A 27,097-nucleotide genomic window follows, 5' to 3' on the forward strand; every position below is an offset into this window, starting at 1 on the left:
GGCCCTCTCTCTCTGCAGGTAAAGGACCGGAGACTCTTTTTGCAGGGCAAAAGCTGAATGACAATGAGTGGCACTCTGTGAAGGTGGTACGCCGTGGGAAGAGCCTGCAGCTCTCTGTCGACAATGTTACTGTTGAGGGTGAGAGGAAGACCTTACACACACTATATATACTGTATAGACACTCACTGTAACACTGTGCCCTGACCTGGCATGATGCAATAAAGCAACAATATATATGTAAAGGCCGAATCATACTCTATGCAAGTAAGTGAACACAGACACTTCTAGATACCCAAGCTCGATATTGTGCATTGTTGCGTTCCAAAATATGTCAGAACACAATTCATAACATTTTCAGCATTGCCAATAGGGCACCATAGCAGACATTAGTGTGAACTGTGTGTCTGTGTTTTTTCTTTTTCAAGTCATCTACTGTTATGGCAGAGCAACAGTTTGAAGAAAATATTACTGAGCATGTAAGGTTACAGGGATGGTTCACCCAAAAATGTTTATTCTCTCATAATTTCCTTTGTGATTTTTGGAGCTTCAGAGCTTTGGTCACATTTGGTTTGCTTTGTATGGAACTACAGAGCTCAGATATTTTTCTAAAAACTTTGTGTTCTGCTGAAGAAAGAATGTCATACATCTGGGATGGCATGAGGGTGAGTAAATGATGAGAGAATTTTCATTTTTGTGTGAACTATACCTTTAAGTCAATATACAGGTGAAACTCGAAAAATTTGAATATCGTGCAAAAGTTCATTAATTTCAGTAATTCAACTTAAAAGGTGAAACTAATATATTATATAGACTCATTACAAGCTAAGTAAGATATTTCAAGCCTTTATTTGATATAATTTTGATGATTATGGCTTACAGCTTATGAAAACCCCAAATTCAGAATCTCAGAAAATTAGAATATTACATGAAATCAATAAAAAAAGTTTTAAATACAGAAATGTCGGCCCTCTGAAAAGTATAATCATGCATATGTACTCAGTACTTGGTTTGGGCCCCTTTTGCATTAATTACTGCCTCAATGCGGCGTGGCATGGATGCTATGAGCCTGTGGCACTGCTGAGGTGTTATGGAAGACCAAGATGCTTCAATAGCGGCCTTCAGCTCTTCTGCATTGTTTGGTCTCATGTCTCTCATCTTTCTCTTGGGAATGCCCCATAGATTCTCTATGGGGTTCAGGTCAGGCGAGTTTGCTGGCCAATCAAGCACAGTAATACCATGGTCATTGAACCAGGTTTTGGTACTTTTGGCAGTGTGGGCAGGTGCCAAGTCCTGCTGGAAAATGAAGTCAGCATCTCCATAAAGCTTGTCTGCTGAAGGAAGCATGAAGTGCTCTAAAATGTCCCGGTAGACGGCTGCGTTGACTCTGGACTTAATAAAGCACAGTGGACCAACACCAGCCGATGACATGGCTCCCCAAACCAACACAGACTGTGGAAACTTCACACTGGACTTCAAGCATCTTGGATTGTGTGCCTCTCCATTCTTCCTCCAGACTCTGGGACCTTGGTTTCCAAATGAGATGCAAAATTTGCTCTCATCAGAAAAGAGGACTTTGGACCACTGAGCAACAGACCAGTTCTTTTTTTCTTTAGCCCAGGTAAGACGCTTCTGACGTTGTTTGTTGTTCAGGAGCGGCTTGACAAGAGGAATACGACATTTGAAGCCTCAGTCCACTCCTTGTGAAGCTCCCCACACATTTGAATGGCCTTTTCCTGACAATCCTCTCCAGGCTACGGTCATCCCTGCTGCTTGTGCACCTTTTTCTTCCACACGTTTCCCTTCCACTTAACTTTCTATTAATGTGCTTTGATACAGCACTTTGAGAACATCCAACTTCTTTTGCAATTACCTTTTGAGGCTTTCCCTCCTTGTGGAGGGTGTCAATGATGGTTTTCTGCACAACTGTCAGGTCAGCAGTCTTCCCCATGATTGTGAATTCAACTGAACCAGACTGAGAGACCATTTAAAGGCTCAGGAACCCTTTGCAGGTGTTTAGCTGATTAGAGTGTGACACTTTGAGCCTAGAATACTGAACCTTTTCACAATATTCTAATTTTCTGAGATTCTGAATTTGGGGTTTTCATAAGCTGTAAGCCATAATCATCAAAATTATATCAAATAAAGGCTTGAAATATCTTACTTAGCTTGTAATGAGTCTATATAATATATTAGTTTCACCTTTTAAGTTGAATTACTGAAATTAATGAACTTTTGCCCGATATTCTAATTTTTCGAGTTTCACCTGTACAGTATTTATTGCAACTTGATTAATAACACATCCAGTTTAATGGGACAGACATTTGAAGGCAACTCTATCGCCCCCTTGAGTACTGAGGTTTGTAACACATAACACATTAAAGCAAGAACACACGTTAAGCATGTTTAACCGGATTGCACACTGGCAAACAGTACATTGGTGCTCATTTGTGTATGTGTACTTGTGTTAAGTATGTTTCTGGCCTAAAACTGTGTTTTTGTTGTAAATAGGCATGGAAAGAAAGGAACAATAAGTTTTTTCAATTGCTTGGTTATTGAAGCCCAATGTGGAGTTTGGTTAAACATGAATGCTAGGTGTCTGAGTACAGGACATTTTCCATGTATTGTGTCATCCATGGAGTGCTCGAGCACTGAACGTGTGCAGCCCACATTTTTCTAACCACGCATTCTCTGAACGTGCAGTACGTGCATGCACCTGGAATAATTTGCACTAATTAATGGGTCCACAAGGTGGCAACACTCACAATTGAGCTGTTGCATTCACTAAGAAGTGCAATAAGTAGATGTAATAAATGGTAAACTAGAGAAAGCCGGAGGTGGAAACAGAAGCAGTGGATGTGCACATCAACAGCGTGTATGTGAGGCAGTCAGGAGATATATTGTATAACTTGAGTCTGAAGGACTATAAAGACATCTTTAGGGGTCTTATTTTCTGAGGATAATAGTCCAGTATCTCATCGGAGTCTTAGCAATCATGCGCCAACCGCCTATGCATGCTCACACAGTCAAATGGAGTATAATTTGAGAAGCTGAGCATTCTAATGTACACATACGCTAAGCATGCTCATCAGAACAGAAGTGTACTTTGGGCTTCAGGCATCACGCCTAAATGCCCTGCCCACTGTGAAATTTCACTGGACCAAAACCCTGCTCTTCATTAATATACGTTAAAGATGGCATTAAATCACTTGACGAGCACAATTTTCTGTCCTTTTATAAATATATTCTCTATTGAAACTGGATGACATATCGAATGGTGCTTGTTTTTTGTTTTTTTGTTGTTGTTGTTTTTTTGCAAACAGCCAATAGGCTTTAGTTAGCTTACAGCCATTAACCTACTTAATAGTCAGTGGCTTAATAGTCACTCATTCTAGAGTGCCTTAATTGGACAATAATCTGTGTAGTGCAGAATGAGTCATCAATATTTTTTGTTCATTTTCCCAGAAGAGAAAATTTAAAATGCATATATCTGATAAATGATTATTTTGTAAATTTGTAGGCATGCACTAGCATTTAGAAGACTTGAAAACTAACAGACATGGCCTAAAAGCCACAAAATTCAAACTTTTATGTTATACAGCATCAAACATTAAAAATCGTCTGTTTAGCATTTCTGTGTTCAGTGTTAACAGAAAAACTGCTTGTCACTGGAATCTTATGGCATTATGTCTTGTCAGGAGTATAATGATGTTTCAAAAGCTTGTGTAAATCTGATGCTCAAGGTATTCATTTTTCATAGTGGTGACAACTGCAAAACTATAAAGAAAGTTATATTTAGTTATGTATAGATCTTGTACATTGCAAGTTCAGCATTCCAGAACATCCTCTAACTTCAACATCAAAAGCTGTACTTGCCTTGAGAGGAGCTCAGACAGCATGCATTCCCCTACATCATCAGCTTGCAGACCTGACTAATCGAGCATGTTTGGTTCTGTCACAGGTCAAATGAACGGAGCACACACTCAGCTGGAGCTCCACCACATAGAGACAGGCATCATGACCGAGCGCCGCTTTATCTCCGTCATGCCTTCCAACTTCATCGGCCACCTGCAGGGTCTCTCTTTCAACGGGATGCCCTACCTGGACCAGTGCAAGAATGGCGATATCTCCTACTGCGAGCTTAACGCCCGTTTCGGCATGCGCCGCATTGTGGCCGATCCGGTCAGTTTCCGGGACCGAGCCAGTTATGTGGCGCTGTCCACCCTGCAGGCTTATGCCTCCATGCACCTCTTTTTTCAGTTCAAGACCACAGGCCCAGACGGTCTGATGCTGTTTAACTCTGGAGACGGCAGTGACTTCATCGTGATTGAGCTGGTGAAGGGGTGAGTGATGACGAGGAATGATGAAGTGATGATTATACAATAAATGGCCAAAAGAATGGGTGTCCACATACTTTTGGCCCTGTAGTGTATTTCAGCTACAAAGTTACCCTACGTTTAACAGTCCTGTACTATTTATGTTTTGACTCTGCCCTCTGCTACTTTCAACCAATCAGATTTAGAATAAGAAATGAAAGCTATTCATTATAAATTGATTTTCTGCCATAGTAAGGGGGACACATCACTACTGACCAAATTGCTAAAAGAAAGAAAAATCTGAATCAAGCATTTAAAGTTATATTAATGAAATCAAGTTAATTAAAATGAGGCAGTAGAACAATAGATAATAGAGGATTTCTAAACATTACTGCACAAATAAGAAGCCAGAAATGCTAGAGGGTGTTATGAAATTATAATAATAGAGAGAACTACCTGATTAAGAATAGAAGAGGGATGCAATTAGAGCACAATATAGGGTTAAGCCTTAGAGGAGTTATTAGTTATATAGAGCCCAAGGCTCGAAGTTTAGCCACGAAACTTGTTACATATTAAGCCTATTGGCTCGCATGGTGTAAGCTGATTAATCTTTTGATTTGTAATCAGGTAGCCAATCTACTTGGGTCTCTCTCATTGTGTAAAATTTAAATTGATCAATTTTGCAGACAAGCCGGTTTCACTGCAGCGTGCTGCAAGAGCCATTTCTCTAAACCCACCTCCACCCCAGCTCAACAGGTCTAGAAAAAACACTATTAGTTAGCGACTATGTTTCACTTTGATTTGATGCAGCTATACGAACGGTCAAATTTACCTTGATTAAGAACTGTATTAACAAAAACATTATCACTTTTTTAGTTAGCGACTATGTTTAGTAACTAACTCAGTAACTGATTTACTTCAACCAAAAAACAAATCTGTTGTCATTTACTTAAACTAATGTTGTTGCAAACCTGTATGACTTTCTTTCTTCCACGGAAGACTAAGTTAATGCCATGGAAATGTCATGCAAAATGACAGCCTCAGTCACCATTCACTTTCAACTCTAATTTCATCTGCGTGATTCTGCGAAGAATGTGAGAAATGCTTGGCTAAGGCTGCATTACATTCGTTTAATTAAAAAATTGTATATTTATATTAACATTTACCTGTTAATTAAAGGAGTGTTCTCATTATTAACATTTACCTGTTAATTAAAGGAGTGTTCTCATTATAGCATATTAGATTTTACTGTGGTAAATTTTTATCAAGAATATTTAGATTTCACTGGTATTGGTATTGACTACTGAAATTTAGACAACTCTAATTTCTAGAACTCATCCACAAGACAAGGTAGAGATTGAATGTAAGCAGCCTAACACATTAGAGCATGAGGGACATCTAAATGCAGCTCTAGAGAGCGTTTTTAAGTTTGTGATTAGTTAAGAGACATTATTTGGATGTGATTCATAGCCGTAGGAGGGTGAGTCAAGTTGCATTACAAGATTCGCACATTTGTCTCCTTGGCATTTAGTTAAAGGTACGAGCAGGAGGAGAAATATTGATGATTCACTGCAGGATAGGGACCATATTTAAATTTAAACAAATTCTGCATGAGTTGCTTCTGGTTATGCGTAAATGCTGATCGTATTTGCTTAGAAGCGGCACTTGTGTGTTTCGGTTTGACGTTCAAACATACACTCAGTGACACAAAGGCAAACGTGTTGCTCATCAATTAAAAATATTTTAGAAGCACTAGTCTCAGCCACTGTAATGGTGACTACACACACTAGAGTTTACTATGCAAATTCCTTGTTTTCAATGGGGGTGGCTGGTCAAGGACATAGTGGAAAAACACAAGAATTACAGAAATTAATGAGAATTTTTTATTTTTTTTTACTGCAATGCAACAAAAAATGCCTTCAGTGACTTCCAATACCAGTGGGGTAAAAAAAATAAACTTGTTTTACCTTTGAATTAAGTTTCTTTGTATTTCCTCATAGATATTAGAGTAGACTCCATATTGAGTAATATAAGTAAATTATTACAGAATTTTCAATTTTAGATTAACTATTCCTTTAAGGATATCTAAATATGTATATGGGAAAGCAAGACAAAAATACCAAGTAATAAATTATTCTTTGCAGTTGTTCTTTCAGAAATCCAATTTATTCACTGATTCTTGAGATAAGGGACAAAACATGTCTTACATACACAAGTCATCTTTATTTTAAAAATCAAGAAATTCATAGCAATAAAAATACTGGAAAAGTTGAATCTAAAGGAAATGTGTATACTCATCACATTTTTTTAATTAATCATATTTTAAAACAATTTCATTATAATTTTTTTTTTTTTAAATGCATGCTCTATACTTCTACTGTCCTCAGCAAGAGGTCACAATATTAAACTGCTAAACAAAGTGTTTAAAAATGCAACAAATGAATAAATATAAATATCAAATGAAAGGCAGGGATATGTAAAATATCAAACAATACATTAAGAAAACTTTAAATTATATTTTCCATAATAAACTGCCTATCAAAGTTGTGCCCTCCGCCCTGCCACAATTACATTTTGTCAACTCAATTTTCAGAATAGTATGAAAACCGAAAATAAATATTGAATGTAATTTTTCACTGAACTCCTTAACTGAACAATATTATTTGATAATTAAAGACTTTACACTTGTTGGATGAATCAAGTGAAAATAGCATGCTTTTTGGTGTGTCTGATGAAGTTGACACAAATGACAGTACGATGCAAGTTAATGGCAATTTTCAGAAGAATAAAAAAGCATTTTTATAAAAACCTGTTCCCAAACATCATTCGTTAGCGGAGACCTTTGTCTACAAATACAGGTCCTTCTCAAAAAATTTGCATATTGTGATGAAGTTCATTATTTTCCATAATGTAATGATAAAAATTAAGCTTTCATATATTTTAGATTCATTGCACACCAACTGAAATATTTCAGGTCTTTTATTGTTTTAATACTGATGATTTTGGCATACAGCTCATGAAAACCCAAAATTCCTATCTCAAAAAATCAGTGTATGTGCCCTAACTGTCTCACCGAAAAAGTAAAAATCTATTTCCGTAAGAATAAATGAGCACTGTTGGCCTTGAAAGAAAAGAGAAACTTTTAATCATATATTAATCATGCAAGTTTGATTTGATTAACGTTATTCTATTTATTTGCAACCCACTCTGTTTACAACCCACACAACAAAACCGCCATGTGTTAGATCCACAATCTCAGCTCAGTTGTTTTTTCCCTTCGGCTTAGTATAAAGATCTATTACGATAGGGGATGTTCAATCACACTGTTCTTGGCAAACACAAGTATAAAAACCTGGTTTGCTCTAGAATGCATTTTATTCCTTTGGGTGAAAGTTAATAGTGAAAAAGGTAAGGTGACTCAGATGTTTAACTTCCTCAATCACAACGGTCCAGAAAACCAATCATTCAGGAAGCACTTAGACAGCAGGTGGCCTTGCCTCTCACCAGAGTCTCCACAAGCATGTGAAATGAGAATACACTAATGAGAGCTCTCTCTTTCTTGCATACACAGGCATACACACAGTCTCTCCTTGACTAGCTCTCTCTCTAACTTTCACACAAACAAACACATGTCTCTCTCTCTCTCTCTCTCTCTCTCTTAAAGAGATATTTCACCCAACAATGAAAAGTGATTTATTCAGCCACATGCCATCCCAGATGTATATGACTTTCCTTCTTCTGCAGAACACAAATTAAGATTTTTAGAAGAATAACTCCGCTCTGTTGGTCCAGTGAAATGTGACCAGCCCTTTGTTGCTCCAAAAATCACATAAAGGAAACATAAAAGTAATCCATATGACCACAATCTCCACTGAAATTCACATGTGGTGCCTGTTTAGTTTCACTTTCACATCTGAAAGTGAGATTTAAAGTGGAGATTTAGAGTAAAAAAAAGGACTTTAATATTGTTTTGTTTCTCACCCACATCTATTACATTGCTTCTTAAGATATGGATTTAAACACTTGAGCCTTATGGATTACTTCTATGGGATTTTTGGACCTACAAAAGTTTGATCACCATTCACTTGCATTGTATGGACCTACAGAGCTGAAATATTCTTCTAAAAATCTTTATGTTCTGCGGAAGAAAGAAAGTCATACACATCTGGGATGGCATGAGGGTGAGTAAGTGATAAGAGAATTTTCATTTTTCGGTGAACTATCCCTTTGAAGCTGAGCTGATCCAAATCTGTAGTATATTGATGAATGAACTGACAGCTAACCAAAACAAACTCAGACCAGCTACAACAAGCATTTGCAAATCCAAATCCAATCTAAAAAAATAAATAAAACAAATTTGCATTGTAAGCCTTGAACCAAACTATCCCGCTACAAGAAGAATCACAATATTTGAAGCGTAACAGTTTTGGAACAATACAAAACAAGACAAACTTCAAGAATGTGGACTTAACGTCTGTTATGAGGAAATCAACTTCTCATGCCATAAAGGCTGACATAGTTGAATTAACAATGGTGATACACTTTAACACTACTGACTACAAGTAATATATTTTCATTAAATATAAGATGACATATTTGTAGCGTATAAACTGTAAGATTACTGTCATGCTGCCTTTATGTCCTTTTTGGACTTTCAAAATTCTGGTCACTATTCACTTGCATTGTGTGGACGACAGAGCTGAAATATGCTTCTAAAAACCTTAATTTGTGTTCTACAAAAGAAAGAAAGTCATACACATCTGGGATAGCATGAGGGTGAATACTGTATATGATGAGATCATTTTAATTTTTGGGTGAACTATCCATTTAAAATCTTTCATGAACTAAAGTACTGTGACGCATTGGGAATCATTTAATCGAATAAATAATTATTTTTCTATAAAAAATCTATTGATTTAAAGTTGTTTATTATAAGTACAGGAATTATATATTTTGGTTTTAATGCAAAATGTACAGGTATTTACAAATATACAAGTAGTCTTAGAGTGTGGGGAGACAACACAAGGGTGAGTAAATGATGACAGAATTAAATTTTTTGTGGTGAAAGATCCTTTTAAATTTAGGCTAGAAACACTGTTTACAAAGAAGATTGAATTTAAAGTTTGTCAACGTAAATGGTTAGGTGTAGTGTGTCTGGCAGGATGGAAGCCTGTCTGTGCCAGTATTTCAAGCCTTATTACCGACATTGATTTCTAAGCAAAACAGCAGCATTCTCATCATATAGAGGCTTGCCTGATTCCACTGGGATGTGTGATTGACAGTGGAACTGATGTATTGCAGGTTCATCCATTATGTGTTTGACTTGGGCAATGGGCCGTCTCTCATGAAGGGCAACTCTGACAAGCCGCTCAATGACAACCAGTGGCATAATGTGATGGTGTCCCGCGACGACAGCAACGTGCACACGCTCAAGATTGACTCCCGCACCGTCACACAGCACTCCAATGGAGCCCGAAACCTTGACCTCAAAGGTATGCCTTAACTCTCAAGCAGACTGTTCACAGTTCTGTGTTGTTCCTCACATCTGAGTAATTATCACTCTCATCTTCCAATTTTGTCTTTAGTAGTCCAGAGTGCCCATGGTCATGGAAAACCTAAAAATACAGTATTATAGATTTCTCTAAATTTTATGGAATTGTAATTTCCATACAGTCGTGGAAATTAATACAAATTTAAAAGTCATGGAAAAGACATTGAAATTGATTTAGTGAATATATTATTTTCTAGTTATGTGCTGCTCTAAAATATTTAATCGGCAGGATATTGCTCTTGTGTAGAGAGGTAAAGAGTACAGTAAAAGTGATGTATGATTTGTAAGCAATTAGTTCTTTTGAGTCAGATCTTGTCGATGTATCTGTCCCAATTATTCATTAGCAAATTTTCCAGAATCAAAAGGATTTTGTAAAACTATGGTATAATCACAAAAGATTGGAAAGTCATGGAAAAATGTCTCGTTCATTAGCGTTCCTTTCATGGTATGACTGCATTGTCAAAATTATCTCAAGTTTGCTCTGAAGAATGAGCAGTCCATAAATTCCTTATTTCACACAGTCAAAACAGATGTAGATACTCTGATTTTTTTTCCAAGCATTGCCAACTTTATTGCAAGGGTTTGTTTGTGCTTGTGTGGTACCAATTCAATTTTGTGTCAATGACTCCAGATTGATCGCTCGGCCGAACCCTGTCAATCGTGACAAAGGATGTATATTGTGCAGTCTGACATAAAAGACATTTGATGTGGCACAGTCCTCCTTGGCTTAAATTCAAGATCTCATCGGGTTCATATCTAGTCTTAATCACAACTGTAATCTCATTCTTAGAGATGCTAAGATACATATTTGCTGTTTTACTCTCATTTTGTGTTTGGTCTCAACCTCTTACAGAATTTATGAATAGTCTTTCCTGATGGGTATTTACATAGCTTCCAGCTTCCTGTATAAATCTGATTCTGAAATCTTCCTTGCATTAGTTCTCAACGTACTGTAGCTGTCGTTTCCCCATGTTTTGGGTGTAATTAGAAAAACAAAGAACAACGCCCACAGGGAAAAGAGAGAAAAAACAACAACAGCATTCCACTGACTTTGCATAATTTGGTGCTTTTTCCATCTTAAGCAGGTGTTGCTTGACCCTAGACACAAAAACTAGTCATGTTTACTTCCCCAACAGGACATTAAATGCAGGGCCATCAATGTGTAATGCATATTCCACATGTGTATTCAGTTCTTTCCATGTATGTATTGAAATTAAAGACTTGAATAGATGGTAGTTATTGCCACTGCCACAGCAATATCTGAGCCTTTTTGCCTTTTCACTATTCTCAGTTTTCCCTGACATCTTAGTATTATAGTTACTGTATATGCCTCAGTCACTGGCTCAAGAGAACTGATTTCATAACAGAAAACAGAACCAACTTTGTCAAGAACTAACAATTTATCCACTGAACAAGTAGGAAAACATGGCAATAAAATACACTCACTGAGTACTTTTTTAGGAACACCTGTACACCTACTTATTCATGCGATTTATGTATTCAGCCAATTGTATGGTAGCAGTGCAATGGATAAAATCAGGCAGATACAGGTCAGGAGCTTCAGTTAATGTTCACATCAACCATCGGAGTGGGGAAAAATGTGATCTCAGTGATTTAGACCATGTCATGATTGTTGGGACCAGACAGACTGGTTTAAATATTTCTGTAACTGCTGATCGCCTGAGATTTTCACACAAAACATTCTCTAGAGTTTACTCAAAATGGTGCCAAAAACAAAAAGACTTCCAGTGAATGGCAGTTCTGCAGATGGAAACACATTGTTGATGAGAGAGTTCAACAGAGAATGGCCAGACTAAGCTGAAAGAAAGGCTACAGTAACTCATCTGTACAATTGTAGTGAGTAGAATTATAGCACCTCAGAATTCACATATTTGCAACACATTGTTTTTTTTAAATAAATATTAAGTTATAAAAAAAAATTCAAAAAAAGTTATAGTTCTCCCAAAAATGAAAATTCTCATCATTCACTCACCCTTATGTGATACCTGATGTGTATGACTTTCTTTCTTCTGCAAAACACAAACGAAGGTTTTTAGAATAATATTTCAGCTCTGTTGGTCCATACAATGAATGGTGATCAGGCCAGAAAGGAAACATAAAAGTAATCCATAAGTTCCAGAGGTTAAATACATTTCTTCAGAAGAAATATTATAGTTCAGCCAGGACCATTTTGGTAATAAACAATTTATTGTATGTTAGCTACAATAATTTTACTTTGGTGGGATGGATCCATTATGGGGTTCTTCTTTGCAGTTAAAGGATGTAGAGGGAAGCTTTGCAAGAATTTAAGACATATATAAGACTGAGATATTTTTCAAAATAATCTTTGTTTGTGTTCTGCTGGAGAAAGAATGTCATACACATCTGGGATGGCATGTGGGTAAATGATGAGAAAATTTTCATTTTTGGGTGAACTATCCCTTTAATACCACATTTATCAGCTTATTATCAGAGTAATGGCAAGTAGCCTGCATTGGGATTGAAGAGGCATACCCAAGTTATGTGAACAGTTTTTTTTTTTTTTTTAAGATTATTGCAATAAATAATAAGAAGAAAAACAACACTAAATGACTGAATCTAACTGTATGTCAGCATGCTGGAAATACAAATGTAATAAAGCCCAAATGAAATAATGCCATAAAGTGCTAACTCCAAGGGCCCTTATTTTATTCTGCTAACCCAGAGTAAGTCCTTTAAACATCAAAAGAACAACTTCACAGTATGTGTCAGTTGTAATTGATCAAGCAATTATGCCAGAGAGAATGGAGAGTGGCGCAGCAATCCCCAGAGTCCAGTGCTCTTCTGTGAAGTGTAAAATGAACATCCTCAGACAGAAAGGTGTCAGGATGTGCTGTTGTGTTCATTGAGGGAGTCAATTGAAAGTAATGCTTGACCTGTTATACAGCATGTGTTGAAATGAGCATATGTGGAGAGTGCTCATGAAAAGCTGTCTTCTGAGCTGGCCGATAATTGAGTTTGTTGGGGTTTTTTTCTGCCCTTAAGAAATTGCTATCCAACCCCTGTAAAAGTTTTGCTGAAAATTTGTTTTATTGACTTGGAATCTAAATGTTTTCCTTTCTACTCAGCTTGGGGGAAATCTGGTTGTTAGGATGAAATGTGAATGTCAATTAGTTCAGTAATTAGCAGCTGGTTGCCAAGTTTTTAGTCTGTGCAAAGATTCAAAGATTAAGTGTCCTGTAAACCAGCACACTTCTCATTAGAGATCCTTGCTAAGGTAAGCATCACTATTACAATCAAGACTATTACAAAAATCAAGCAGCATTTTGAAGAGAGAAGAGCTATTGCTAATCCATCAGACATACAATTAACCAAGTGGATGATAAAATGAGCAAAACATTACAAGTTTACATACGTGCTACTGTGAATGAGTGCATGAATTTGAGGGTTTTCTGTCAATACACCATATATGCCTTCAGACGAATGGCTAATTGACTGGGGTGCAAGAGTCGCATGAACTAATACTTTTGGGTCCTATGATATTCATTTAAATATCTCCTTTTGTGTTCCTCATAAAAAAATGTCATATAAGTTTATTTTTTAATGACATGAGTAGTGGTTGACCCACATATATCACAGAGGCCGAGAAATTTGCAGATATTTGGTATTTTTAAATGATCATCATTGGCCAAAATGTTTTTTCCAGTTTGCTTGATTCGTTTTTTAAGTCGCAACAGTGCTGATAATTGCCTGCTTGCCCATGAAGGTGTTGTCTGAGACATGTAAGCAACCAATTACAGTTTGTTTTGTTGGCACATGCCATCATGTTACTACAATGATAGACCAGTGTGCACTGTAAGTACAATTAGATTGCTTGTATTTTTTTGTTTATGTGAGAAAATGCTATTTCTAATGCGCACATACTGTCCATCTGTAATGAGGCTGGCAACGATGAAGACGATGGAGTGAAGAACCCAAGTGCAGTTTTATTTACAGACGTGCAATCCTAAAACCCTAACTATAAATATTAACATAAACTTGACTTGACTTAAACTTGAACTAACAACCACCGCCCCCACATAAAACATGTAAAAAAAAAAAAAAAAACTGGGGTGGGGCTATTGAGGCGTGGGCATGGCCTGGTGTGACCAGGCATGGGACCAGGGCAGAGTCAGTGGAAGGTGGGGCCCTGAGAGGTTTGAGGGGTGGAGCTGTGGAAGGTGAGGTTTTGAGTGACTTGAGGGGTGGAGCCATGGAAAGCAGAGCCGTGAGAGGCTTGAAGAGGCGACACCGTGGAACTTGGTACCCAGAGAGTAGCTGAAGACTCGACGGGCCAGGGTGGAGCCGATGGCAGGGAGGACCAAGGCGGCACTGGAGGCTCGTAAGAGCATGGTGGAGCTGGCAGAGCCAGTGGGACTGCGGACCAAGGCGGAGCCGTAGGGAAGAGGGTCCCCGGAGGAGCTGACAGATCGGAGGGATGAGGCGTAGCCAGAGGATCGGAGAGCCAAGGTGGAGCCAGGTGACCGACAGACCATGGAGGAGCTGGAGGGACGAGGGATACCAGCAAACTTCACAGGCTGAAGGACTGCAGTGGAGCCGAGGAACGCAGAAAGTGCCATAATAAGCGTCCATCAGCATGGAACTCTAGCTCGTTGGCCATATCGTGGAACTCTGGCTCGGCAGCCATGACGAGGAACTCTGGCTCGGCATCCACCTCCCCCACAGTGAACATGGAACCAATAATCTGCAGGACGAGGTTGATATATTGAGCCAGGCTGTGGGTACTCTGACCGCCTGGCATCAGAAAAGAGATGGGCTCATTTAGTCCACATACAACTCATTTAGTTGTATGTGACAATTTGCTTAAATATAATGATAAAATAAAGTTAATTCAAAAAAGTTTTAGCCAATTTAGACATTTTCTATTGTATCAAATTGTGTAATATATCTGCATTATATTGGCCACCTGCTAACTAGAAATCCTCATCAGCCATTACAAAACCCATATCAGCCGACCACTGGACATAAGGGAGACAGAATTCACATCTTTGGATAAACTATTTATTTTAAGAAAGCAATGAAATAAGACCACTTTATGAAGAGTCCCTTTTTGGAAGCTCTCCTTTGCAAGATGTTGTCATAATGTCGGGTGTGGAGATACTTTTCTACATGAACTTGGCATGATGTGAAAGTTTTGGGCAGTAGCAGTGGTGTTATATTTATACTAGGAGCTGTAATCCTTCGCTCAAGGCCAGTGGTCATGGAGCACAGCCAAAGATGGTTCTTTTTTGCTTTCCTCTGTCTGCCATTTTTATTCAGCAGGGATATTGCTTCGTCATTACTCAACAGAGACGCATGACTGGAGATGTCATTTTTACAATCTCTCTGCAGTTCCTTCATTTGAAAGCAATTGATTTTCCTCCCTCTCGCCCACAAAAGGAGCTCTGCTCTCCTGCTGCCCAGCCATCCATTGAATGACTAATGAAAAAAAACTGTTGGGTATATAATTGAAAATTGTGAGAATTATTCTTTGCATAACAGTGAGACATACAGAGCTAATAAGCATGCACGGGCCATTCTGTGTGAAGCAAACTAAGCTTGTCTTCCCTGAGCTGGGCAAGGTGGTGGTGGTGGTGGTGGTGGGGGGGGGTTAATCATTAATTAATGATTAAACAAACAAATAAATAATACAAATTATTTAAAAAGGATTCTGCATGCTTAGTAATTGCGAATCAAACAAATGAGGCTTTACGTCTGAAGTCTAATATCTCATGAATTTTTCTGAAGATTTTTGTTATGAGAACTTTGTGTTTATCAATTTGCAAATCTGATCTTGGTGAATTTGCAGTTTAACTAGATGTGCAGATGTCCTTTTTTTATTTATTTATTATTCATTTTGAATCAATTCACCTGATTACTATTAACCGCTGAACAAATGTATTATTATAATTTTTTTAGAAAGTCCCCAGAAATTCTATGTGCTGTGTATGAACAGAAGATTAGTCCTTTTAAAATCCTGATTAGGAGCCTACACTGTGGATTTAATTGACTCAAATACATGTTGTTTTATGAAAAATGATTTGAGGAACTTGCTGGACTTTGAATTTCAGTGCTGAGAGAAGCTGATTGTTGAGAAGCTGTGATTTAGCCAGTAACACCTCAAGATTGTGCTTGATCTATTGCATTGAATTGTATAATAGGTATGATTATATAATCAGTATCCTAACCAGGGGAGCTATAGCCTCTCCAAACAGTCAGGGAGACTGTCAATCGGTTGAAGCGACACTGAGGGCAATTACAGGTTATTTGAAGTGAGCAAAGTTAAGGGCCCATTAACGGAAGGGAAAAGTTATGAACGAAAGAATACAACTTATCTCTAGCGAGATAAAATTAAATAGTGCAAATGTTTAAATTAAGGGGGCTTTTAATGGTGGTCTAATTGGGCGTATTCATCTGGAGTGGGAAAAGAGCATATTTCAGCAAACAATCAGGGAGAGACTGCATTCTTCGACCGTGGGAGTAAAATAGCCATATGTATTCTTGCTTGTCAGTTTTAACGCATAATTGCCTGTCCTGCTGCCAGAGCTCAGTTGGAAAATGCATTTCAATCGCAAACAATGCCCTCTAAACATGGTTTGCTCTGTGAATGTTTATCTGAAGGTCCCCAAACACCTTTGATATTTTCTGCGTTATATGTTTGCAGAAGGAAAGGATGGAATAATGAAGGAGTAGAATGAAAGCAACATGTACCTCAAAGAACATGACAATGCTTAAATATATCATCACTGCACTTCTATTGTATCTGTGAATCTGTTTACTGTATGTTGATGCTACTGTTATCTCATTTCTCTTAACCACAAAGCAATTACAGCATGCTTTTTCCACAATGTGACACCATTAACAGCTTTTGTATTTTTAAGGTAATGTTTTTATTTTTTTTATTTTTTATTTTTTTTATTGTTTTGCCACTCTGACAAAAATATGAATATTGCCGTCATTATACCTCTTTGGTAATATGTTACGTATATTAGGACATTTCATTTATTTACAATGAAGTTAGGTCTCATTTAAATATGATTATCAATTGAATTGCATCATATGCTGATTAATTAATACAATTAATTGCATTTGATCACATATATATGAACATTTACTGAGGAAAAAAAAACTTCTATGAAGATGATTCAAAGACATGACATTATTGTGACAGATGAAAGCATCAAAAAGCATAACAAAAAGTGACTTTAGAAGTCAATGTTGTTGTAAGAATCACCCTGGCACCAATTGAAATGCACTGGGCCTCACACAAGACACCAAAGTATGCAGTGATTTTTGATCACCCTTCACTCAAGGTGTATGTGTGTATGATTATTAATATCAGACGGCCCATCCTTTCATCCTTGGGGCACCGAGTTTCAGGAGTTTCACCTTAACAGTAAAATAATGATTCAATAATGATTCAATGATTCAATAAATTAGAAATATATAAATTGGAGGGAGTTGGTCATCTGAATAATCTGAAGGATTTGTGAGAATCCCTAACTCTTTAGAGATCTGCTGTATCATCAAAACTAGGAACACACAGTCTTAATACAATTAGTTTTATTTACAAAAAGATAAACAAGAATAACTAACAAAAACTACAAAATGGTACTAATATGCTAAATAATGTGCATAGGATGGTAAGTGGTTGAATTGGATGTAGCAATGGCAAAATATGACTTATCTTATGGAAAGATAATTAGCTGTTGCTCTGTTAATTAATATGGTGAAAAACATATTCCTAATTAAACAAATAATGCAAAGATCATCTCCAAAACATTTGATAGACAGGTTATGTAATCTAAAGAACTTGCTTATGAAAAATCATAAACTAATAGTTTACACTAATGCCAAGGTCTCTGGAAAGAGGTTCAATAGTGATATTTACATTCTCCTTGATCGATCGGTGAGTTTGGTGACAGTGACGTCTTCCACTGGGGCTCAGGGCAATGTTACAGTGGGGAAGGAGCTGGATTTCATTTCAACAGCCTTGGACACGAAGGAGATGAGGAATGCTGATCTCCTCGAAGCACCGAGAGGGTTCTTGCAATCTGTAACATGCAGATGCATGAAACTTGAAGAGAAGGTTTTCTTGCCAGAGCTTAACCTTGTCACTGTAGTTATCTTCCCTGTTTAAGGATTCCGAACTTGTCGTTGAAATAGTCTCTTGTAGTGAGACTTGGCACTCTGTCAATCTTCTTGGCACTTCCATCTTTCGAATGGATTGATACCAGAACTGACAAATGTTATAGAATTGTATCCTGTTTACAACCCTCTGGATAAGTACTCATGACCAAGGTTTTTTAGAAGTGTATCCTGTTAATGACCCTCTGGACAGGGACTCAGGACAAAGGTGTGGTCATCCAGAGGATAGTTTTATACCTTCCTGATGAGGAGGAGATTTCAGTTTGGCGCTTCTTGCTTCAGGGTTATGATTGGCTGCTGAGATCAGAGGGGGCCCACACAGTGTGGCTCACCATCCCTTTTATGTGTGGAACATTTGCATATTTTAAAGTAAATAGTTAAAACAACGTCTTTAAATTTCATCTATGCATTGTTCCTTTTCCAAACCTCTTCAAAAATACTCTTGGCATTTTCTGTAGATATAGTGACCAAACATGATAATGAAAGATTAAATATTACTGTAACAGGTAAAGGATGGCAAGGAGGAGGCATGAACTTGCTGAACAGTAAACATAAGATTTATTGATAAAACACAACATAAAACATAAATGAACAGATACACATGCAGTGCGGCCACGTGGGTCTCTCTTTCCTGAACCGGCATCTCCGGCCACCCCTTATCTCGCTCTCCTGCTGATCAGCTGATACAGCGCCAGCTCCTAATTCAGGCCGGGGCGCCACCAGTCTGAATAAATCACCCCTCATCTCTGGGGGGGAGACGCTGCCCTTCTGGCCGTGCCTTTACCAGGTGGTCCACCCCGGCTCCTGTGAACCTGGGGGGAGAGACGAGAGGAGGAGTGGGGAGAGGGAAAGGGCGAGCGGAGACACACATAGAGAAGAGAGAGAGAGAAGAAATTGCTTGCCGGACATGCTGATGCCCAGTCCTCAACCGTTCCTCCACCCTCCAACTCGCTCCTACCCCTGTGGACTGCAGTGAGTCCTCCGGCCTCTGGCCACTCCTCCTCTTTTCAGCAGACGGCCGCGGTTCCTCTGGGTCTCACGGTTGGCAGCTACCACTCCGTCCCCAGGCAGACGGCCATAGCTGCTCCCCAAATCGGAGTAAATTCTAGAGGCTGTTGTGTGTGAAAATTTCTGGAGATCAGCAGTTGCAAACCAGTCCGTCTGGGACCAACAATCATCCATATGATTATCTAATCAGCCATCATTGTGGCTTTTGTGGGGAATCATTGTGTGGCTGCAGTGCATAAAATCAAGCAGATACAGGTCAGGACCTTCCATTAATGATCTCAGTGATTTGGACCGTGGCAAGATTGTTGGTACCAGATGGGCTAGTTTGAGTATTCTGTAACTGCTTATCTCCTGGGATTTTCACACACAACAGTCTCTAGAATTTACTCTGAATGGTGCCAAAAACAAAAAAACATCCAGTGAGGGGCAGTTCTGAGGGTGGAAATGTTGATGAGAGAGGTCAACAGAGAATGGCCAGACTGGTTTGAACTGACAAAGTCATGGTAACTCAGATAACCGCTCTGTACAATTATGGTGAGAAGAATATAATCTCGGAAAGCTATTTTGGCGGCACGAGGGGGACCTACAGCCGTGGAAAAAAGTATTGGCAGTGACATAAATTTTGTGTTTCGCAAAGTTTTCTGCTTCAATTGTTGTGGTGTTGATTCATATTGTTTCTAGATTATTGTTCAGAGTGATCAGATGCATTTTAAATAATTGCAATAAGCTTCATTGACCAAAAAATTTACTTTATCACAAAATCCCAAATTTCACTGTTTTTTGGCCCTGGCACAAAATGACCAGCTAACATCATTTCACTAATCATATCAGCAGCATCTGGGAAAGTGTGAATGAGTACTAGTCAGGTGAAATCACTCTTATCATTCTGATTGGATTATAAGAGCAGACTGATTGCTATAAAAGGAGGGAAGAAGTGCTTCCAATCATTGTGTTCTTGTTAGCAATGTTTACATCTAAAGAAAGATGTGCAGCCATCATCGATTTGCATCAAAATGGTCTCACATGCAAGGAAATTGCTGCAAAGAATATTACACCTGAAAGAACCATTTACTGGATCATCAGTCACTTCAAGGAGAGATGTTAGACTGCAGTGAAAAAGGTTTCAGGACATCCCAGAGTCTTAGGAGTCAGCTACGGAATCGTGTCACCACCAGTGCAGAGCTTGCTCAATATTGGCAGCAGGTTAGTGTGAGTGCATCTGCAGACACAGTGAGGCAAAGATTTTTGGACAATGGCCTGGTGTCAAGAAGGGCAGCAAAGAATCCTTTTCTCTCCAATAAAAAACATCAAGGACAGACTGAAATTCTGCAGAAAGTACAAAGATTGGACAACAGAAGACTGGTGCAGTTATTTTCTCTGAAGAAGCGATCGATAATCGATAATCCGGAGGAGAAAAGGTGAAAGCTACCATGAGTCCTGTGTCAACCAACCATGAAGCATCCTGAGACCATCCATGTGTGGGGTTTCTTTTCATCCAAGGGAGTGGGCTCTCTCACAATTCTGCCCAAAAACACTGCCATGAATAAAGAATGGTATCAAAATGTCCTGCAAGGGCAACTTCTCCCAGTGATCCAGGAGCAGTTTGGTGATGATCTGTGCATTTTCCAGCATGATTGAGCACCATATCACAAGGCAAGGGTTATAATGAAGTGGCTCGGAGATCATTACATTGAAATTTTGGATCTGTGGCCAGGCAACTCCCTGGATCTGAATCCCATAGAGAACCTGTGGTCAATCCTCAAAAGACGAGTGGACAAGCAGAAGCCCACAAATTGTGATCAACTCCGAGCACTAATAAGGCAAAAATGGATCGCTATCAGTCAGGGTTTGGCCCAGAAGCTGATATCCAGCATGCCAGAGCGAATTGCAGCGGTTATGAAGAACAAGGGTCAACACTGTAAATATTGACTCATTGCATATATTGAATAGTTTTGGCAATAAAATCCTTTAAAACTTGTGAAATGCTTATCATTTTTTTCCAGTATACCATGGAAACATGTGAAAAAATTATCTACAAATACTGAAGCAGCAAACTTTGCAAAACACATAATTTGTTTCACCGCCAATACTTTTGGCCACAGCTGTACACAATATTAGGCAGGTGATCGGTGTATATATATATATATATATATATATATATATATATATATATATATATATATATATAGATATATATAGATATATATATAGATAGATACATAATTTGTATATATATATATTTATATATATATATATATATATATATATATATATATATATATATATATATATATATATATATATATATATATATGTTTTTTTTTTTTTTTTAAATGTCATGTTTAAATGTTAAAGCAGGCCGCATTTGACACACCACAGTTTAAGTCAAGTGATACAGAGAATTTACATTATATCTCACAATATTTAAACCAGCTATTTAGGTGATTTCTCACTGTATGTTCCCATTTCAATATATAATCTACAGTGATTCCTCACAATGCTGTTGCATCAGTCAGCATTTGACTTCAGAGGCAGGAACATGCTGCACTCTGTTGAAGGGCCCAGTCATTTCAATTCTCCACCTCTCTTCTCTATTCCCAAATCCCTGTCTGATTGCTCTCCTCTGCCATACACACAAACAAAACAGATGTGCATGGTGACAGAGTATATAGCCAGAGACACATATATATATAGTTTTTTCCTTCTTCCTCACATACTGTATGTCTGTCCAAACGTTCTCTTCCTTCAATGCTCAAGGGCAACGTATATGCCGTGATATGACAGCTCTGTTTTTCTTTTGGTTCCGTACAAAAAAGGTCCTTTGGCATTAGCCTTCTTCAACAGGGAATTATTTTAAAAAGAGAACCACACCTACCACCACTGTAGTACGCATGTTCGAATCCCAGGGCGTGCTGTGTGACTCCAGCCAGGTCTCCTAAGCAACCAAATTGGCCCGGTTGCTAGGGAGTGTAGAATGTGGTTCGGACTTGGTGGGGCGCGTTGTGAGTTGTGCATAGATGCCGCTGTGGATGGCGTAGGCCTCCACACGTGCTCTGTGGCTGCGTGCTCAACGAGCCACGTGATAAGATGCGTCGGTTGACGTCTCAGACGAGGAGGCAGCTGAGATTCATCCTCTGCCACCCGTATTGTGGAGAGTTACTACGCCACCACAAGGACTTAGAGCAAATTGGGAATTGGACATTCCAAATTGGGAGAATAAAAAAAAAATTTAAAAAAAGAGATCCACACATGTTCTGTTCATCATAGACCTGGACACAGGTCTATCATAGACATCATAGGTTCATCATAGACACATGATCAGCCTGCCTTATTTAGCTCCAATTGACATGAGAAAGAGAATTAAAATGTGAGGCATAATCAATGGTCTATGCCTTAATTTGAAATTTTCTTTCTCTGTGTTGTATAGGAGAGCTGTACGTTGGAGGTGTGGGGAAGAGCATGTACAACAGTCTCCCCAAGCTCATAGCATCTCGGGATGGCTACCAGGGTTGCCTGGCCTCGCTTGATCTAAACGGCAGACTTCCCGACCTTATCGCAGATGCACTGCACCGGGTGGGCCAGGTAGAGCGAGGCTGTGAAGGTTTGTGTACTGTCGGATGAGTCATTTGTCATTTTCAACCAGTCACCAGTCATAAAAACACATTGTTTAAGGCACTTTCCACTGATATGCTACTCTTTGTTGTCCAGTTATATTTTTAAAACAGCATTTATGGAATGTTAACAAAATGTTAATTGTTAACAATTTTGTTAGTTGTTAATTGTTAGTTCATGTGAACTAAAGTTCTTAAAGGGATAGTTCACCCAAAAATGTTAATACTTTCATCATTTACTCATACCTCATGCCATCCCATATGTGTATGAATTTTCTTCTGCACAACACATTTGAAGAAAATCTGAAAAATATCTTAGCTCAGTAGGTCCTTAAAATGCAAGTGGATGGTGATCAGACCTTTGAAGCTCCAAAAATCACAGACTGTCAGCAGAAACGTGGAGTGGAGTCCAAGCGGTCTCTCGTGTGACGTATTCGTGTTGCATTCTCCTCTTGGTTGAGACGTCCAGGTTAAGCACACAAATGCACCATTTTGAGTAAAGAAAGAGATAAATACAGATCTAAACCAAAACCAACCATGTTAATGTACAGCTTCCTCCTCCTCACTTGTAAAAAGCGTTGCTCTTCCGGGTGTGTCTTACGTGCGGCAGTTCTTGCATGTCTCACTTGCCAACGTGATTACGTCACATGCGCATACCGCTGCTGACCGGAAGCGATGATTTACTCTAGAATTAAAAATGTACTTAAATATTGATCTTGTTCGTATCAAAATCAATCTTATCACTTTAAAAGATATTAATTTAACCACTGGAGTCGTATGGATGATGTTTATGCTGACTGACTGTTCTTTTTGGAGCTTCAAATGTCTGATCACCATCCACCTGCATTTTAAGAACCTACTGAGCTATGATATTTTTCTATTTTTCTTCAAATGTATTCTGCAGAAGAAAGAAAGTCATACACATCTGGGATATTATTAGGGTGAGTAAATGATGACAGAATTTTCATTTTTAGGTGAACTATCCCTTTAACTAATGTTAATGAATACAACCTTGTTGTAAAGTGACACCATTTTTATTTATTGATTTTTTACTTTTTGATATTTAAATGTAATATTTATTTAATGTTCATTGTGAAGAAAAAAAAACAAATTCAGAGTTATAAATCATTTTAAAACCCTATGTTTTGGTTACAGGGTTGCACAAATTGCAAACCTCATAATATATAAACACAAATAAATCTGCTAATATAATATTTAGTTTACCTCCGGAGATTGATGAGTACAATTGTTTCTGAAGGTTAAGCAGCTCCTTTTACTGATGTTAATAAAAAAATGAAAAAGTTTCAGGCCCTATTTTGACCCTATTTGTCGAAAATGCCTTGTAAATTCCTACATGTAATTAAATATGTGAAGTGTATTGTATAGTCTGTGTGATTGGAACTGTAAGTCATGCTTCTTTGCGTTTCCTGTTTGTTTCAGCCAGTCCTGGTACAACCTGCACAGAGGACTCTTGCTCCAATCAGGGGGTGTGTCTGCAGCAGTGGGAGGGGTTTACCTGTGACTGCACCATGACGACATATGGAGGTCTCCTCTGCAGTGACCGTGAGTACCGTTTTGCTCTTTTTTTAGGGATTAAAGAGATTTATAAAAGAGGTTTTTCTGACCACATTAATAAGCCATTCAAGCCTCCTCTTTTGTTAATATTCAAGGTAAGTGTTTGAAGCTACTACAAGATGGTGCACTACAATGTAGTCTTTTTAATGTGCAGATAAGGAAGGAGAGCCACAAGATAATGTTCATAAAGAGCTGGTAATGGTTCAAGCGACCCCTGAACTGACTGCAAGAATATAAGCAATATATCTTGCATCTGAAATGTTTTTAATTATGACAAAGCTTGGAGGTAAAACTGTGGGTTTTTAATATTTGCGATACACTACACACAATAAAACACCCAATGCTGCTTTGCCTGCAAAAATAATCTGTCATTGCTCACATAGCAGATTCTGTTTGCTTTAAAAAGATCCCCATATTTTTGACAATAATACTATGGCAATCTGCCTGATGAGCTAAATGAAGATTTGTTTTTTGGAATCACTTTGGAATTTTGGAATTGCTTTCCAAAAACAATAACAGAGGTATGTGTGTGAGTTTTTAGGTTACACACTAGTAATTATGAGAATATTTAGCTATATATGAGATTTAAGAGGATACCGCTAGTGTCCCTGTAATTCAAAGGGCTTTAAAAACATACTAAACAATGTTTTTTTGAAAATGTAAAAATACCAAAAGGTTTCTGTGAGGGGTAGGTTTAGGGGATAGAATCTATATGCATACGGTATTTTATGTTTTTGTGACATTTCTGACCATTTTTATATACTCAACACATGAATTTTGTGTCATGGATAAGTTGGGATTTACAGTGTGCATACAGCATAAAAATAATTACGTCTATGGAGAGTCCTTGTAATGATAGGATTACCAATGTGTGTGTGTGTGTGTGTGTGTGCGTGCGTGCATGTTTATGTGATTTACGAAGACAATTTTTTAAGTTACAAACTGGTAATTACAAGGTTATTATGCAATAAATTTGATTTATGAGGACATCTCTAGTGTCCCCATAATCTAAATCGCTTAAAAATCATACTAAACAATGTTTTATTGAAAATGTAAAAATGCAGAAAGTTTTCTGTGAGGGTTAGGTTTAGGGGTTGTGTTAGGGTTAGGGGATAGAATCTATAGTTTGTACAGTATAAAAGTCATTATGTCTATGGAAAGTCCACAAAATGATAGGTATACCAACGTGTGTGTGTGTGTGTGTGTGTGTGTGTGTGTACAGGTTTGGCTAGGACCATCCTTTTGTAAATGTCCTAACTAATATACTGAAACTTGATGAAAACCGACATGAGGACATTTTCAGTTAAAAAAAAGCTCATAAATCGGCCAAATCATGTTTTGCAATTGGTCATTCTGAACAAGACTTCAAATATTTACTTTGCTTGTTACCAACACAAAGATAATAAATGACCATTGCACAAGCTGCATATGTAAACATTTGCAAACTGTGTCAAGCATGCACTATAATGGTGTCAAGTTTGTTGATGCAGCAGATCTGTGCATACAAAACATCTTCCACACTGCTAATTCATTAACTGCTCTCCACAATTGTCACAGCACACACTGTAAACACTGTAAAACATCTAAATCTCAGTCATAGAAGTGATAATGAATTTGTGAAAAGAATCCTGTATAGATACACTACACGTGTAATGTAGTTTAGAAAAGTGCTAAAAAAAAGGAATAAAAATAGTCTCAAATAGCTGATAATTAATGCCACAGAAGCATAGTTAAGGACGTCTGAAGGCTTTTTTTTTAGCAGAAGGGATGCTTAAACTCATTATTTCAAGAACCTGCAAACATCTAGTAAGGGGAGAAATAATATGTACTTTACAGCGAAACAGGCCGGAATTAAAAATGGTTTTAAACGTAGAAGTCATTTTGGAGCAATTATTCTTTCTTGAGAAGTGGTTTAAACTTACAAATTATGTCCTAATTTAAACAGTCCACAAAAATAACCCCTGTCCGTCCTTTCTCTTCAGTCTGGATTCTTTGCCATAAAAAATTTCTGGAAAAAGTATGTGAATCCTTAGGTTTACTATGGATTTGGCCATAAATTAGTTTATATATATTCACTCATCGGCCACTTTATCAGGTACACCTGTACATCTACTTATTCAAGCGATTATCTAAACCAATCGTGTGGCATCAGTGTAATGTATAAAATCATGCAGATATGGGTCAGGACCTTCAGTTAATGTTCACATCAACTATCAAGGGGAAAACATTTTATTTAGAAAGTGGCATGATAGTTGGTGCCAGGTGGGCTGGTTTGAGTATTTCTGTAACTGCTGATCTCCTTGGATTTTCACGTGCAACAGTCTCTAGTTTGTAAAGAGAATGGTGCAAATAACCTCCGAGTGGCAGTTCTGTGGGCAAAAATGGCCTGTTGCTGAGAGAGTTCAACGGAGAATGGCCAGACTTGTTCAAGCTGACAGATAAGCTACGGTAACTCAGATAACCACTTTGTACAATTGTGGTGAGAAGAATAGAATCTCAGAATGCACAACACGTTGAAATTTGAGGCGGATGGACTTTAACAGCAGAAGACCACATTGGGTTCCACTTCTGTCAGCCAAGAACAGAAAACTGGGGCTGCAGTGGGCCTAGCATTTTTGTATCTCAGCATAAATCCAGATTTATCAGATCTGGCGATGTTTTTCCAATCGTCTACTGTCCGTTTTTTTTGGAGTCTGTGCCCACTGCAGCCTCAGTTTCCTGTACTAAGCTGACAGTAGTGGTATATGGAGGGGTCTTCTGCTGCTGTATACCATCTGCCTCAATGTTCGACGTGTTGTACGTTTCTGCATAGCACTGTTGTAACGCATGCTTATTTGGGTTACTGTCACTTTCCTGTCAGCTTGGACCACTCT

The 27,097-nt window shown here is 38.1% G+C and overlaps 1 protein-coding gene across 1 annotated transcript in view; it reads left to right on the forward strand.

Moving 5' to 3' along the window:
• The window catches only part of LOC127624709 (neurexin-1-like), a 526,269-nt gene that overhangs the window by 248,894 nt on the left and 250,278 nt on the right, over nucleotides 1–27,097 (forward strand). The window contains exons 14-18 of the mRNA XM_052099555.1: nucleotides 19–138; nucleotides 3,959–4,340; nucleotides 9,615–9,805; nucleotides 22,466–22,639; nucleotides 24,090–24,212. Coding sequence (XP_051955515.1) covers nucleotides 19–138; nucleotides 3,959–4,340; nucleotides 9,615–9,805; nucleotides 22,466–22,639; nucleotides 24,090–24,212 — 990 coding nt within the window. The remainder of the gene's footprint in view (nucleotides 1–18; nucleotides 139–3,958; nucleotides 4,341–9,614; nucleotides 9,806–22,465; nucleotides 22,640–24,089; nucleotides 24,213–27,097) is intronic.

This window comes from Xyrauchen texanus, chromosome 31 (assembly GCF_025860055.1).
Source record: "Xyrauchen texanus isolate HMW12.3.18 chromosome 31, RBS_HiC_50CHRs, whole genome shotgun sequence".
Classification (NCBI taxonomy): Eukaryota; Metazoa; Chordata; class Actinopteri; order Cypriniformes; family Catostomidae; genus Xyrauchen; species Xyrauchen texanus.